This window comes from Frieseomelitta varia, unplaced genomic scaffold (genome assembly GCF_011392965.1).
Source record: "Frieseomelitta varia isolate USP_RPSP 00005682 unplaced genomic scaffold, Fvar_1.2 scaffold_535, whole genome shotgun sequence".
Classification (NCBI taxonomy): domain Eukaryota; kingdom Metazoa; phylum Arthropoda; class Insecta; order Hymenoptera; family Apidae; genus Frieseomelitta; species Frieseomelitta varia.
The window spans coordinates 58,133-76,132 of record NW_025110296.1 but is presented as its reverse complement, the minus strand read 5'-3'; the positions used below and the strand labels follow the sequence as shown (position 1 = coordinate 76,132).

The window sequence follows — 18,000 nt, the reverse complement described above, 5'->3', positions numbered from 1 at the left end:
GTTTTTCACTGGTACTCGCGCGATTATGAGCGTGCGCGCGCGCGCGCACATGTATACGTGGGAGTCGCGACGTTATCCGCGAGCCAACGGAACGCACTTAAGCGCCGTGAGTTCGCGCGATAACACGGTCCTGATAATACCACGACGCCGCGACGTACACGCTCTCGCTTTGCTCGTTACGTCGCGTCGTGGCAATTTGCAATATATCTACAACACTTTATTAACCGGCCGTTACTATCACTCCCATTCAATTTTCTTGAAACTAGCGACACTACGTCCCTATTACGGCGCATGAAGAAGTGTAATCGTAAGGTTTAGGGAAATGTCTTGTTTTATATAATATTGGCGCACAGAAAAAGACGCTAATGGACAAAGTTGTAACAATCTATAACTACAATTTATATTGGCACCTAAGGCCAAGGCTTTTTTAACATTCAATTCAGAAACGCACCCATTTTGTTTCTGATATTTTCCAGAATGAAGCTACGTTTTCTGTATTTAAAGTGTAAATTGAAAGAAAGTCATTGAATTTTTCTACTTAGTCCTACTATTGTACTAATATCATCTACGTTTCGGCATTCTAACTATAAATATCAAAACTATTAAGCAGCATAACATTACAGGATATTACCATCCTTTTGGAAGGATTGTAACTTTCCTTTTCTCGATATAAAACCCACTTCTGTAGCCCTTTAACATACAGTATCACTTACCTCTAAGCATCCGAATACTTTGATACTTTGATTTACTCTGTTTGAATGTGCATAGTAGTAAATAAAAAATAAATCTATTTTATATCTATAAATTATATAAGAAATACTAAACAACCGTCAATTACAGATACATAAATTGTGCAACATAGGCATGTAATTATATATGATGTGTAATTGTGTAATTATCTAATTAAAAGTAAAATGATTACCATGCAACGCTTTTATGAGCAAAGTAAGCACATGAACTTTGAAAGTTGATGTCCTCAGAAATAAAGAAGTTAATAAATAATTTGTCCTACAGTTGATTGTATACTTCATGAAAGAAATATAGCGAGAGTGTTGAAATCGATCAAAAGTTATAGTTTTTAATGTTTGAATATTCAAACGAATTAACAAAAGAGAAAGAAAATAATCACGTAAGACCTCGGTTCGGATTTAATAAAGCATTCCTTTGTTTTAGATTAATTTCTATAGAAAAACGTGATCCAGACTACATTAATATTTAATGCTTTAGCTTAGAGCCTCGTTATATTTCCTCCAATGACATTACTACTTCTCTTCATTCACTTTATATACAGAGATTTCTCAAATAACACAGCTAACACTTGCACAGAGGATTAAGTAAAAAGATCAATAAATTTACTGTTCTCTATGTAATCCTAAAATTTATATGAATTATGAGTTTTGAATAAAAACCAATCTAACAGAACACTTCAAGTACCAATATAAATAATATCTATATTGAAAAAGTCTGGGATGAGTTCAATAGTCTTTTCAATGTCATAACTTATCCACATCTTATTTAAACTCCATATTATTATTTGCGATTAATTTTGATTGATTTTGAGTTCCATGTAATTCACATTAGAACGAAAATGTCAGCCATGTTATTTTAGACCAGCGGGACAACAAGCCTTAAAAAGATCTCAAGATAATTTTCTCCGGATTGTTATAATTTTCCCAATACCAATGACACTCTATTGAAATATAAAAAGTAATTATTATATCCCATTTAAAGCAATAACATCTAATTTACTCCTTTCAAATTTGAATAAATTACAATCTATATCGTTATATTATATAATGGACAGCAGATATTTATGCATTTACCTATTTTCAGAGGAACTTAAAGCAGCAAAAATACACCGACTATACATAAAACGCATTAAATATTTAAAGTACAGTATTTATCTGAATAAAACAAAACCTCCTGTATGAATTTGCATAAACATCTGCAGTCCAATTATTTAACACCATTGTTACAAGAGAAGTTCATCTTGAAAGTGTTAAGAGACATTCGTGAGCTCGTTGTCACGCTGGTATACAATTTTGCATCGATGTGTATAACGAGACGGCACGTTGCATCAAGCTCATGCACCGCGCGTTTCCGTCATTGAATTAATAATCGAACTTACGTGGGTAGTTGCACATCTACCGGGTGTCCGCGAGGAGAATACACGTTTCACGAATTGCCGACAATGGTAAGCGTCACTCGACCAATGAAACGCACTACCTGAAAACATAGGAAAACCGTATTAGCTTAATGGCGGTGGGGGTTGAGTTTAGACAATGATGAATTAATCCTGATAAAAAAAACGGCGGTAAAAATGGTATCGCTGTCACTTTCCCAGAGTACTTAAGTAGCTAAGGGTGATAAGTAAGGGCTGTATAAGTAAATTGGTACGTTATATGCAGGTGACCGTGAAAGTTGCTTAAGTAGCAAGTGCAGAAAAAGTGAATTTCTTATTCACTTTGGTCTCATTTGAAGCATATTAAATATGCTAAATGGATGACTAAGTAGCGGTTGCAGCGTCTAATAGAGATGAAAGTATGTTTTTTATTGTATTGTTTGAATTAACCACATGGGAAAAACAGATTGCTGATCTCTTTTAGAAAAGCGTAAGCATTTTAAATATGATTGAAAAATTTAAATATTGTATTGTATAAATTGTATTGTATAAATTGTTCCTAATCGAATATTTAACATCCTCCTTTTAATAGGTTCTCTTAATTTAAAGTCTAAATTAAAAATATTCATGGATGAATCATTGTTATATTATCGGAAATCTTGAAACTATGATAATTGGTAGTATGGTAGTTACTAAACAGAGATTGCCCTGCAAACAGTTGTAAATTACTGTAAATGGAAGTAGCGCATCCATGAGATCCGCGTTATATTTCACGATATGGATAGATATTAAGCAACTCGAAGCTCACTTATATACCTACACCTCGCATGTAAGGTTCACGTTACAAATTCAGCTGGTTAATCCGACGGGGCAGTAAACGAGTACGCTATCGGTCGAAAATACACGAGCAACATGAAAGATTTACAAATCCATAGAGTCGGTTACACGAACGAATTGCAAACGATACCTACGTATCAAACACAATATCAAATGAAAGATTCATCGAGAGTTCTCGTTTTCGAGCAGCCCGAATGAAAATCGAATGGAGATGAATAAAAAATATGGAGAGAAAAAATGATGGAGCCGATTTTCAGAAACGTCGGAAATGGGACATGGATCGTATATCGATTATCGTTTCTTATATGCGACCGACACGCGATTAATATTTTACCTGCTGAGAATTACGAGACACATACACTGTCTTGAAAAACCGATAATTCGATTAAATATAAAACGTAGCACTCATACGGGAACGATAGATATCTCGAAATGTTTCTAACATTATCCAGAAATAATTTGAATCCGCTTCTCATTTCGTAGTTACGTTTGAAAAATAAATGAAAATTCCACCAATAGCACGTTAGAAACGAATAACGGTAATAAAAGATGGCAGATATTGCAGATGAACGTGATTAACCACGCTTTTAATTTCCGAATTGGGTTCAAAAATGTCTCCCGATACGCTAACCTAAAACATCGATTATTTAGGAAACTGTTCATGGAATGAAGATGAACTTCATATAAATAGACATGACAAATGGTAGAGAACATTATGTGGAAAATATTACCTCGATATCGTAATTCGATCCTGAGTTATTAAATGGTCACTTTTTCCACCAAGTGACTGCTCGAACTCGGTTCTCCCGGTCTCTCTCGAAGAAACGCGTGCGCGCACCGAAACTACTCAAATGCATATTCTACCATAGTTTCGTATACAAATAATTCGTCACGAAATGTCACTTTTCTAATGTCATCGTTTTTCAATATGCATTTGATCAATCGGTCAAAATGAGCAGTCACCAGTTAGAAACGTCGCGACAAACTGACTCGAAAAAATGAAAATGGCTTCCATGAATCAATCGATATTCGATTTCCTACTGTCATTAATCGATAAGTGACAAAGGTGGATTGAAAAGTCGATGCGAGATGTATCGATTTTCGTATTCGTGTAACACACTGATTGCTTTTGATAAATAGCCTATACGATCTTGGAATGATAAAAAAGAATTGTCATGAATATTGAATATTAAATATTGTTCGATCTTACGTATGTAACAATACTAACAATTCCATGCAACGTTGCCGCGCTTATTGCTTCACGGTTACAGAATCTACTATCATGTTTCAATCGATTTTATGATATTCAGGATCGATAATCTTCAATAGCTATATATACATCGAACATTTTCCTTCTTTTTTTTATCATCTCATTTAATAGGTACATCCGTTATTCTTGCAAAAATCCGTGTGAATTGTTCCATAACCTATAATCATAAATACGAGACATCGACGATTTAAATTGAATCAAATAAAATAATTTCAACTGTTCTACTTTCAACAATACTTACTAATGAATTATGATCTTCATAAACTTTGTATCATTGTAAAACTACTTAAACTGAACTGATAAACTTGATACATATGTTTAAGTGACAGTATTGCTCAGTCTAATTTAGCATGCATATGTACATCCGATCTTCCCACTTAAGAGGTTAGTGTAACTTTCTATTTCACGATATCTCAAGATTGTAAATTCTCCAGATTTTGACCATGTGATTTTACTTACAGCTACCAATTCGGCTCGTTAGATACAAAATAAACGTGCGGTATTTCTATTAATTGCCGAAAACGATACAATCGTCGAAACGACATTTGATAAATTTTGAAGCGAATCCCGATGTACCATTCGATTTAGATCCATGAGGAACGCGCCACGCCCTGCTTTCGACGTTGCCGTGTCCGCGATGGACGGCCCGCATAATGAGAAACACGAATCAGTGGCCTCATCGTTCTCCCGTATCTTTAGTCGCGTGCGCTGCGACTTCGTGCGCGTTTGCCCTTGCTTATCGCGTTCTTGCGCAGCTTTAATTAGCTAGCCGCCATATCTTGGTCACTACATTACTTCTATGCACTTGCTCACTCTTTTTGTTTTGCAGTCAACGACTCTCTCGTTCTCTTTGTAAAGACGATGTTAACACCTTGAAACGGATATCAACAAAACACACATACGAATTAGATGGACCACAGAATACGTTTGTTATGATACAAAGCGCAGTTAAAAGATGCACACAGGTTTCCTCATTTCGTGATTCTCTTATTGCGCAATCAGTATCGGATTCTAAAATTACCTCGGCTCTCATCTCAGACTTGTTATGCGTATAATCATCGAGCAAACCAAGGTAATGAAACTCAACGTGTCCGGATCGTTTGGAAATCTAAAACAATGGAAAATTAATTGAACGGAATCCTGCAGATGGTATTAATTAAGGAGGTTAAGAAGGTTACTCTAAAAGTGCGAACTACAGCAGCGACATCGACGATGAGAAACAAAGGAGAGCATTGCTTATGCAGGGGAAAGAAGGAAAAGGAGGGGACGTGCCATAAGCTGCGTACCCGCGGCACGCCATCTACATCGGCTTTGTGTATTCCATGGTTGCGCAATAGCGCGCGACTCGAGAAAGCTGAGCGCGCGACGCACGCTGGCATTTTTGCTTTTGTGCGTCGGTCACAGGATTGCGCACAACATTTTCGCCTTCCCCGACAATTGATTGCGCTTCAAAGGGAGGTGAAACTCGAATCGGACGGCGAGAAGAGAGAAAGGGGAAAAAGCGGAATCGTAAAAGAGGGTACGCAACACCCATCCCCGCGACAAGCCGTGCCGAACAAGGGCACAGAAGGCAAGAGAGACGGATTACCAGCATTACAACCAGACGAAGAGCAAAGGGGGAAAGGTGTAGGGAGAGAATGGAGGGAGGACGGAAGACGTAGACAAAGAGACGAAGAAAGGGGAAAGGTGCATGCAATGAGAAAGGGTGGGGAAGAGGAAAGGAAAGGAAAGGAAGATCGGACTCTTGGTGCAGAGCGTAGTGGTTATAAAGAGAAGCGGCATCGCTGCACGGCTACTTGGCTCTCCAGGGCCAGGATATTTCAATACCGACGGTGGTCGGCCACCGCCGACGTGGCTACGGAGAGGGGAAATGCTTGTGACGATGTGCGCTTGTACATACATATATATATACATATATATACGTAAATATATATATATATATGTAGATGTTATATATTTATATGTACTTCCCCTTATGCCCCTCATTCACGTGCCCGCCCTACGCGCCAGCACATACGCGATATATACGGTTTTACACACCCGTGGGCGTTAAAGAGAAAGAAGGAAAGAGAGGGAAAGAAAGAGAGAGAAAGAGAGAGATATGACCGGTGGCACGGTAGCGCGCTCCGCTATTCGGGTTTCCTACACGAGGGGAAGAGTGTAATGGGGAGGGAGAGAATTTGCTGTCTCTGTTTTAACACATACGGAGGGGGAAAGTTGCGGCAAAACGGAAAGGCTGTGTCGAAGGGGAATGCAGGGACGCGCGCGGCACGGCGATGGGGACCTCGAACAGAACCGTCGACCGACGATCGTCCGTGAGCCCGCCTTCTCGACGAGTCGAGGGGAACGGACGTGGGCTGTGCCACACGTCGATTGGTTGTCGTGCTCGGCAGGGTTAGAAGCGTTGGTGGCGCTTCGAGAATCCCACCAATCGAGCGCCACCATCGTGGCTTTTTTATCCTGCTATTTGCGCCGAAGGACGGAGAAGAGCAGAGGCTCCCCCAACTGGCTCTCTCACTCCTTTTCTATCCCTCTCCTTTTCCTTCGCTGAACCGCTCTCCCTATGTATTCGTTGGCACGGGAGAGGACACTCTCGATTCGGGATCCGTTGAGGTTGCACACGTTTTCACGAACAGCGCTACTCGTTTGTGCGACGCGTTCTATTCTACGCTGATCCGTCTCGGTACCGTGTATTATCGTTCCGACAAGTCTCCGATTTTCTTGGATAATCCGTTTAAGAACGTCTGTTTACTATAAAAGCATCGTATGCGACAGTCGATGCCGTGCGGTAGTGTTATGTAGTGTGTGACAGTACGTCGCAGGAGGATACAGTGTTGCCAGATCTTGGGCGCGAATACACGGCAAAAGCGGCACCTCGCTCGCTAAAAACAGTGATTAGATCACGCGCCCGTTTCTAAAAGGACACGTCGATCGACTCGTTTTATCTGTAATAATAAGTGATAAACGTAACGACGGCATAGTGGATTCTCGAGTTTATCGAGTAATGTACTAGTGACATTTGGTGCGGTGCTATCGACGAAATAGAGTTGGCAACGTTGCATCGACTGGTCTCGCACACAAATATACGCATACACGTACCTAGAAGGGAACTTGGGGTGGCTGGCTAGCAAGCAGGCGGCAGGCAGGCAAGCAGGCAGCTTTCTTGTTCCGAGGACGGCGCTCCTGGTCGCGCCGTCTCTCTTTTCTACCTCCATTGCGCTTGCTCTTCTCTCCCTCTTCTCCCCACCCTTCTCGTCTCGGTCACTCAATCACACTCTCCTTCTTTTGCTTTCTCTGTCTTTCTTTCTCCGTCGTACGTACGGCGCACGTACCGTTGAGAGTTTCTCCCTTCTCCTTCCGATACTCTTTCTCTACCATTACCCCCTCCCCTCCTAACCTCGAGCGGGTCGGGCGAGTCCACTAAGCTTGCGAGGGGAGTTCGGCAGACCTCGGCTCTAGTCGGCCTCGATCCGCAGAATGTGTTAGACGCTGTGAGTCGATCGCTCCAGTTTTTATATATTCGTGTATAGACAGGCTCAACGCCGATCACGAAGCTTGAGAACGTTATACCGCACTTCGTACGCGGATCCACGAGTTTCTAGTGCCTATATCGACGTTAGTTTTCACCATCATTTTCGGACGCACTCGATCGGTGTATATCCGTACGACGGCCATGTTTGGTGTTTACGAGGTGAGGGGGAACTGCTGACGTCACGAACCCCGATCTTACACGAAGGGAGCAGCAACACCAGCAGAAGCAGAAAACGTGTGCTGCCGGCCAATACTAGACACCTCTGAATCTTAATACGAATCCGGAACAAAGACAAGACGCACAGTCGAGTACTATCCGTACTCCTCGACAAGTATCGTACACAGGATTATTTGTAACGTGAACACACGAAGAAGTAACTCGCGGCGCGCAAACTGTGCCGCTTGAAATTCCCTTTCCGATGGGACGTGCGTGTACGCCGACTTCGCTCGTGTTCGCCGGTCTTGCCGCGACTACTGGCCTTTCAAAAAACATCGGCCGCATTGCCGTCTCACTGCTGAAATAGCAGCCACTCTAATCACCAGTCGGTCGACTCGATCCTGTTCAGTGCGGAAAACATCGAGCGATGTCGAGTCTCCTCGTCGTATACGAGACAACACGTGTTTATTATGTTTACACGGTGTGTCATCTCGATTAAATTAGAGCATCGTGGCCCGATCACGGTATAGGTACATATGGTGTTACGTTACTCAGTGTGGTTTTTCAGTGACAGTCATCGCTCGTTCATTGGATTTACCGATAGTTGTTTTTTTTTTTTTTTTTTTAAATTACGAATCTAACGAACAAGGATTAAAAACATCATGGATCTAGGTGACAGAGTTTACGCCGCAGAACGGATTATAAAGAAGAGGGAAAAGCGGGTAAGTAAGAGAACTGCGAACCGTCACTGGCAGATAGCGCCACTATATGGAATCTGTTTGTCTATGCGCCGTTGCCGATTCCTGCTCCCCTCTTCGTGATCTTTCTCTTTCCCACCTCTCGTCGTTTCAACAATTCTGCCCCTCCCGTTCTGATTTCTATCATGTACCGATGCTCTCGATATCTCTCATCGAAGTCGAACAGACACGTTTCATTGGTACATTGCACGCAAATTATCCGTTTAGTTTGTTTATTTCGTTACAGAACGTTGTAAACATGTCTTTAAATACCTATGCGTCGTCGCGTGACTTTTCAAATAAAATAAATCTTATATTTCTTGAAACTTCAGATAAATAATTATCTATTAAATATTTATTCAAATTACATTAATTACAATAATTTATTGAGACACTCAGTGTAACTTTATAATAATTATAAATGATTTCTAAACTGCTAATTGATTTTTAAGTTTTATTGTTTTGAATATTGAATAATGTACGATTATTTAAATGTTTGGTAATTCTTTCTTACAAATCAGTAGATTAAATTACAATTAAACATATATGTATATAACATACGACATTAAGTGCAAATGTATAAACATATCTAGAATTCAATTTGATCAACTACATTTCTTAGAAACGTCTTAATTTCACTCAACTTTTGTCAATCAATTTGATTCTCGCATGTCTCCAATTATAATAACATAAACGAAGAGACCAGACTTTCGTAACATTCAAAATTCGCGCCAGAAATATTGAAACACGTTCGCAACCACGTTCACGTCACACGAGTAGGCGGCAGTGTGTCATCCAATTTGCAAATTCAATATTGCATTTAAAAACGCATTGACGAGATATTACGACTCGTGTTTCCAATAAAGAATTCTTCAAGCTACTCCACGTTAAGTACGAAGTAATTCATATTGATTTATTACTGCTCCAATCCCTCCGCGTGCCGATACGTTCGAAAACGGTCGCAACTTATGCAAGAAATTTATGCGTTTTTACCGTGGCGTTGATCTTCGGATTACGGTAACGAAGCTAGCCTCGGTTGCTGGCAACATTGTAAATCGACATAAAACACGCGAGACCTCTCAGCTGCGAGCGGCTCATGCGCGATAAACCAACGTGTCCTATACCTGCACAGTTATGTCATTGTTTTCCAACTGTCAGACTAGCTGCGCACCTCGACCGGTCGGCATGCTTTCGTTCGTTGGCCGACGGCCAATAGGTGAGCCGTATCAGCGGCTCTCGTGGAAGTCAACGCCGCCCGTTTTATCGACCGTACGCTCCTACAGAGATGGATTCGAAAATCCGCTGTTTCGACGCAGACGCGCGAAACGGATCTTTGCGATCGGGCCACATTCTATACCTGTCAGAGAAATTGAAAATCAAACTATACATTAGATATAAATTCTCTGGTGAAAAAATTACACTTACGTGTGATATGATAAATAAAGAGAATAAAGTCGAAAAATGTTCGTAACGTAGTTGTATCTGTCCTAAAGATAAGTAAATCTTATGAATCTTTCTTAATAACTCTGTAAAATTCAGGCATATGTGCGTAGTATGTTGAAACTAAAAGGATAAAGTTCATAATTGTGTCTTCAATAATACAAATATTATAGTAATATATTATACCTGCAGATAATATGTTAAAATAAAAAGGGCAAAATCTTATATTTTAATCGTAGTTTTATCCTAATTTCTGGTTGCGTCCGTGTCGAAGATTTACGAGTTTAGAAGAGTGCGATGCGCGTTAGAGGTTATGAGAATCTTCTGGATCACGAGCAGGTGTTAAAACGCTCCCTTTTTTCTTCATTTCGTTAGGTGCATCGGAAATCATTTCGGAGGGGATCATTTAGGGGGATGATGTTTCGTTAGGTCATTTCGAAATAGGAAGATGATACAATTCATACGTTTTGATAAGTTTTCAATACGTAATCCGCAAGGATCATGAATAATTTTACATTATAGAGTATTTCGATACTTGAGTATATTCATTTCATCATCCTTACGCTAATATGATGAATGATTCGATATATTGTAGAAATGATAAATCACAAGTTTGTTACGAGTATCATGTTTCGTTTGTTATTCGTGATTTTAGCTTAAAGAGAATGATGTTACTTATGCCATGCAATTCATTTATCACATCGCATAATTGCCGGATTTACTTTCATATCTTTTTTATGTGTGTGTATGTATGTATGTATGTATGTATGTGTGTGTGTTATCGAATATTAATTTCTAAATGAACGATTTCTGCTTCTTGTAGGGCAAAGTAGAATATTTCGTAAAATGGAAAGGATGGAGCAAAAAGTAAGTTGAAGATATAACTGATAAAGTTATTAAGAAGTTTATTGAAATAGATTAAAAACACATTTTCCCTCTTTATAGACACAACACATGGGAACCGGAGGAAAACATTTTAGACGTCAGATTAATCGAATTGTACGAAGAAAGTCAAAAAGGTGGCGATGTGACTGCAAGAAGACCCAGAAGGAGGGATACTAGATATAATGTAAATAATTTATTCACGCCATCAAGAAATAACATTGTTTTTTTTTTTTCGAATTTCGTAAAATTTTATTCAACATGCATGTGATCCCTAAATTTTTTAATTCAAATCTCTCTTATTATTGTTTAAATATTTATTCTTTTTGATTAAATAGAATGATTAGTGTTTCATTCTTTTCTATGATAAATTAAAAATTACGTGCATAAACTTTACAATAAAATAAATCATTTTTATACATCAGGAAGTTTTGGCAAATTTGGTTGTCGAGGAAGAACCCGGTGGGGATGAAAGAGTCGGAGAAGACAGTCAGGACGAGTCGACAACTGGTAGCACCTCTGCACCACGTTTAAATCCGGTTGCGCCTGACGAAGACACGCTTCCGAGTTCCCTCGACGGACACGAATCACCCACAGCCCCAGAATTATCGGCGTCTGCATTCAGCGTCGATTCAGATTGTTCCAGTAGTAGCGTAGACAGTCCTCTGTTACCAAGGAGAGAACCAACTGGTACAAAAAGGAAAGCCGAGGTTCTAAGCAAAGAGTCGGGAAAAATCGGTGTTACCATTACTACCAGCAGTCCAAGCAGCGGTAGCAGCGGAAGTCCACCTCCGAACAAAATCCCCCGACTATTGCCTTTGAAAAGTAGTCCAACGTCTCCCTCTTATCACGTAAGTATTCATTTATTTCAAAATTAATATCGATTGTCGTTAATTCATATACATTTATACGAATTTCGAAGAAATTTGTAAAATCTCCATTGAAACGCATATTTTCACTTAGAAAGTTCTCATTTTGAAAATTTGAAATCTATCCAAAATTTGTGATATTAATAAAATAAATTGAAATATATATAAGTTGTAGAATAATAAAGATGATAACTGCGTTGTTAGAGTCACAAGGTGAATGGCAGGAGGCCGTCATCATCGAGCGTGAAGTCAACACCGGAGGAACCGCTACCAGCAGTACCGACAACACCAGCTCCTGCAGTGCAAGAGAAAAAGCGTGCCGAAGCTGACGTGCCTCACGGTCCTCCACCCTCGCTGCCGCGTGCACCACCGGCACCTTTGTCCCCACAGATAGACACGCCTCTGGAACAGCCTACCAAAAAGAAGCACTTGCCTGAACAAAAACAAGAAAAATCGAACGGAGCAGTAACAGTGGACGCGAACGGTCACAAATCTCCTAGCCCTACAGATTCTTACACGAACAACAATAGGTTACCGACCATTGTCAATGGACATCATAATCATAACAATAACCACACAAACAATAGTAACAGCAGTAGTAACACATCGAGTGTGAAACAAACGGAAATCACGAAGCCAGACATGTATGTCCCTCTCTCGAGTCCTGGTACGGATTACTGGCACGCGCGGAATCCAGTTGCCGATCAGGTGTTCATTACAGACGTGACGGTGAATTTGAAAACCGTTACTATCAGGGAGTGTAAGACTGAAAAAGGATTCTTCCGGGAGAGGGATCCGAAGAGCGATATCTATTAACGATGAATAAAAACGCTTTACTGTGAATTTCTAATACTGAACCATGCTTGTAAATATAAATTATTTTCACACATTGAAATGTAAAATCGAGGATGATGAATATATACAAATATACATATATTATATTATATTATATTATATTATATTATATTATATGATATTATATTATATTATACATATAATATTATATATATATATTTGACAGTATCAAGCTATATATATGTAGAGAGAGAGACTTTTTTCTATAAACGGACTTTTTTTTATGGTTGCGAAGAGAATGATCGAAGTTATATGTAATTATGAAGAAATTTAACTTGCAGTTTCCGATTGTACGCTCTGAAGCTCCAAGAACTTCCAGAAACAAAACAGAAGTTACATGAATCTAAAATTCAATATTTATCAATAGATATCAATAGGATTTGATTGGAGACAAAAAATCGAACGGTCAGTTCCAGTATGTCGAATACAAGACTATAGTAAGTGAAGATAAAAGATTGTGGGACTATCGTTATGCGACAACCTCAAAGGGAAAAAAACAACGGTATGAGTCGCTGTCGTGATATATATACACTTGTACATTAAAAAAAAAAAAAAACACTTGATAGACAGACTTTCTGTTTTTAATACAGAAATTCAAAAATTTCTGTATTAAAAACAAAACAAAAAAAAAATGCAAAAAGATCTGAAAGAAACATTTTAGAAGATAAATAACATTTTCTCATTGATTGCATTTCCGCTTGTATTAGAATTCTGAAAAGATAATGGAATGTCTTTGTAAGTTAGTTAATTTTCAATTTTGCTAAGATAAAATAGTACAGATCTGGAAAGAAATATTTTTCTAATTCGTTTTTAGAATAATCAAAGTAAACTTCATAGAAGCGATTTAAGAAAATGCGAAACAAAAAAAAAAAAAAAGAATTTGGAAGTATATAGCGACAAAAGAAGCAGAAGAGAAAAGAATTAATGTATTTCTCAGCATTATGATAATATATTGTATTTAACTGATGAATATTACTCTCATTTTTTCTTTTTTTCTCTGCGAGTAATATTGTGTCATAAAAAAAGAAGGATGGTGGTGTATCATTCGTTCGTAGATTTTAGATTTGTTTAGAGACAGAGCGCATTATTGGCTTTTTTTCAAGTTATGGCATTATACACATACATATAGTTCAATGCACAGTGACAAATAAGCTGAAAAAGAGACGGAAAACGATGTTAATTATCAACGATACATAGTGCGCGATAACTTTATAATTTATATAACGTGTTCTATATCGGTTGTCGGTGTTTTTTGTTACGAATCAGTTAAGTATTGTTTAAACATGTTATTTGTTGCATTTTTTTTTATATGATCAAATGTCTTTTCTTTTTTTTTTTCTTTTTTTTTTTTCATTCGATTTTAAGAACTGACTGCACATCGTACATTTTAATGCACGCGACATTTAATTTTAACGATATATATATATATCGAGAAATATTTATGCATATCCTTGAGAAAGCGCCATTTTATGTTTTAAAATGGGTTGTCGACGTGTATTCACCAAATAGAGATGTTCCTACCTCGAAAACGGTCATCTTGAACAGAGAATCGAGTACAACAACCAAATTCTAACAATCTTCTATCTAAACTATATAATTAATTATTGTCGCTGGATTTCTCGGACATTCTTTTTTTTAATTCTCTTTTTTTTTTTATTTTAACAACTTGCTGCACCGTACATTTGATGCATGTGTACAGCAGCTTCAGAACCAGTAAATCCGTGATATAGTTAATTGTATAAGTGTAAATTTTAAAACGAAAAAAAATGCATATACGTTGCTTATTTATTGTAACTAATATAAACAAAGAAAAATTTTTAGGTTTTTACATTCTTAGTATAGTATTATTAGACTATACACGATACGTCCCATTTTATAAAAAAAAAAAAAATTAAAAGCGACTTTTGCTTTTCTGTCGTACAATTAAATTTAAGGGATTTTATTAATTAAATTTTTAACGAATCTTTAATATTTATTTTTCGTTACATCATGTACGATCGATTTTCAAGAGAAAAGCAGAGCTATGACGATTCATCGTGAAAAAAAGAAAAAAATGAAATGGGGCTATTTGTGTGCTATTAGGTTGCGCGACTTCTTGCAATTCATCATTGCAAAGAATTTTAAATACACGTTTATTAAATTGTTGTATAATGTAAACCAATATACTCTGTATATTGAGAGAGAAATATTCTGTAAAAATTGTAAATAGTTCGACAATTCAATAATAACGGAACGAGTAGAGAGAGAATGTGTGTTGTGCGTGCGTGTGTGTGTGTGTGTGTGAGAAAGGAAGAGAGAAGTGAAAACGCGTAGCTTTTAGATCTTTTAGTTCGTCGTAATTGTAAATATAAAAAAAAGGAAAGCAAAAACCCCTTTAAGTTGTAAATGTAAAAAAAAAAAAAAAAATCGCAGAACTGCAGGTCTAGGAGGAAAAGAAAAATCCTTTTTAGCTTTAGGGACTTTGAGATAGACTGTGCGCGTACCTTCAACATTGTTTCTGTACTTATAGAAAATATTCAGACTTTACTTATAACGATTAAAGGAAAAATAAATGAAGTTGACACAAAGCATGTACACATACACATATACATACAGACACACAAGGAGAAAGGAAAAAAAAAAATATGTGAAAAGATAACCCAGCGATTACGCAGGCATATACATACGATGCGAACCCCGGTAGTACCAAATTCAAACGATAATTAATTTTAGTTCTGTCTGGTACAGATTCCTTATATTTCAATAAAATCTTTATTTGAATTTTTGCTCGCGTGCAGTACTTGTTTTCCATCCATTCAAAGCCGCGGCATATACATACATCTATGCGCTTTATTTATTAACGTAGCCTCGACGTCTGATCTGTTTTTCTTTTTCTAAGTTTCTCATTTATGTTACTAATAATGATGTGTAAAATTAAGGGAGAATAAAGCAACAATTATTCGAAAAAGTTCCCTCGAATAGAGTCTATTGCGCTTGAACATCAATGCTCAGTCTTTTTATTAATTTCTCTTCTTTTCGTTAATGTAAAAATGTTACGAAATAATAATTGAACGTGATTTAATAAATATACAGAATATAGTATGGTTACAATCATTATGAAGATATAATATCCCTTTTTGGGATAGTGGAGTAGATCTTGAAACTTTTGGAGGATCAAATATATAAAATCGATTGATTTTGTTATGCTGTTGAAATTAATAAATTAATTGATCTAGTGCGGGTAATGATGTGAGATACCGATCGTGTAAAAAATAGTAATAATTTTGTTATAAATACAATTCTAATCTAATATATTCTATAACATAAAATTTAGAGTAACAAATGCAGTAACAAATTTTTATGTTTCAATGAAACGCATATAATATTTCCTTTCGTTCAGATTAAAATTAAAAATATAGATGAAAGTAGAAGCTATGGACAGAAGCCTGGCATACCATGTTTCTTCATGTCCTACGTTATTGAAAACCAGGTAAGTAGTCGAATATAATAAATAATAATGCTAAATTATTATTATTATAAATTATTATTATTACAATAAATTACTATTATTACAAACGAAAGGAAAAATTTCACACGTTTGTGAAATATTCTATAATCTTCATAAAAACGAAGCCACTGTGCTCTCAATTTCCAAATGTATTTTGAGCGCATAAATATTTACTTCCATCTTTAAAATTATTAAAATACATTAATTTTTTGAAAATTGTTCAAATATAGGTATATATTTTCTATAGTATATATTTTTCGAACTCAGTAGCAGACATATTTTAAGTCTTACAATTAGTTTTAAATATTGCTTTTTAAATTTAAGTTCAAATTCAAGTCTTCGGATTCATCGTTAGATTACAAGGGAACCGAATTCTCAACCTTTTTTTTTTTTTTATTTATAAAGAAACAACTTCCATTAACTTTGTTTTATAACAACATAATTATTTTTTTGCTTTTACTGCAACTTGCTGCTTTTTCATTATTCGATAAACTCGTGGATTTTAACTTATTTCATTTTCAGACAATTTGAATTTACACCACAAGCATCAAAAGATGGTTTATATTAAAAAATTATTTTACTCTGAGAAATTGATGTTCGTAATTTAAAAAGAAGTTAAATCATTCGCGCTTTAGCGAGATGAAGATTTTAACGAATTTAACGAAAAGCTTTTGTCAAATATCAAAGATTCAAGAAATCCTAACATCTCGTCGTTCAACCTTAATGTTCAAAGTTAAATAAACAGTGAAAAAAGATCGTACAGCGAATTTTAAAGGACCATTGTAAAGAGGAAATTTCAATGTTCAAGACCTAATGTTTTTTTAAAGAATTTTTATCATTCTCTTTTTTAAAGAATTTTTATCATTCTCGAGAATAAAATTTTACTTTCCCACCCGCTACATGATACAAAGATATTTTTAAGAAAAACGGAACTTAGGAGCTTTTAAAACAGAGGCTTCACATTTTAAAACGAGACCATATAGATTGTTATATGATATTTCCTTACGATGTTATAAAAATTTAAAACATCAAGTTTTCGTTATCATACATTTGTATATATTCCTTACTGTATATAAATAAAATTAAAAATAAATAAATATTATAAGCTGTATTGTTGACACTGTATCTATTATTATATGAAAATTCAGAATTGAGATAAATTAGAATTTATGCCGATAATTTCACAAATATCAATTAAAAGAAATGTCACAAGATTTGCGACATTAATACGTTAAAAATTATTATAACATACTGTGAAATAAATTCTCGTGTGATTGTACAAACTTTCTTGAATTCTATACTTTATATTGCACGCGGAAATGTTTATAAATTAATTTAGTATAACGTTAAACATGCGCAAATTTATAACATCGATCCTATAATGAGACGTACAATAGTGCGACATAAAATGACTTTTAATAACTAACATATTGAGTAAAAATTTATAATCATAACATGTGAAACTTATTGTGCACAGCTTTAATTATATTTACGAATAATTTTGATCGAAATTTTGAATGTGATTTACGAGAAATAAAATATTATTTCAATACGAGTTTCGATTTATTGAACGAAATTTGCGAACCTTTATTTATGCATTTTATAAATTAAATGGAATATGAGAGGGAAACTTAGGGTCTAGAAATAAAGATGAAACTGCAAAAGTTTATAAATTCGACCTTTTAATCAGTTTTTTTTACAAATGAAAATTTGATCAATTTACGGGCACTGAAATACTAGCGTCGCATAGCGGTGAAAAGATGGAACTAAAAGCTATCAGTGTCTTTGTCGCACACTATTGCTTTCCTCGTCT

At 36.3% G+C, this 18,000-nt stretch overlaps 1 protein-coding gene and 1 long non-coding RNA gene across 3 annotated transcripts; one reads left to right on the top strand and one right to left on the bottom strand.

The window, feature by feature from the left end:
- Nucleotides 1–3,413: 3,413 nt before the first annotated feature.
- On the bottom strand, nucleotides 3,414–7,452 carry LOC122533527. The gene is made up of 6 exons (XR_006307730.1): nucleotides 7,329–7,452; nucleotides 5,251–5,337; nucleotides 4,471–5,100; nucleotides 4,188–4,386; nucleotides 3,691–4,100; nucleotides 3,414–3,590 (listed from the first exon to the last, which is right to left on the bottom strand). It is a non-coding gene; the product is annotated as an uncharacterized LOC122533527 (long non-coding RNA).
- LOC122533526 (polycomb group protein Pc-like) lies at nucleotides 7,380–15,460 on the top strand. Of its 2 annotated transcripts, none has more exons than XM_043663343.1 (5): nucleotides 7,380–8,639; nucleotides 10,918–10,961; nucleotides 11,040–11,163; nucleotides 11,402–11,827; nucleotides 12,050–15,460. In XM_043663343.1, the coding sequence occupies exons 1-5, from the start codon at nucleotides 8,580–8,582 to the stop codon at nucleotides 12,659–12,661; spliced, it is 1,266 nt and encodes a 421-aa protein (XP_043519278.1). In that variant the 5' UTR covers nucleotides 7,380–8,579; the 3' UTR covers nucleotides 12,662–15,460. The 2 variants fall into 2 exon arrangements, with proteins under 2 accessions (XP_043519278.1, XP_043519279.1); XM_043663344.1 differs by lacking the exon at nucleotides 7,380–8,639 and adding an exon at nucleotides 10,180–10,433.
- Nucleotides 15,461–18,000: the final 2,540 nt, after the last annotated feature.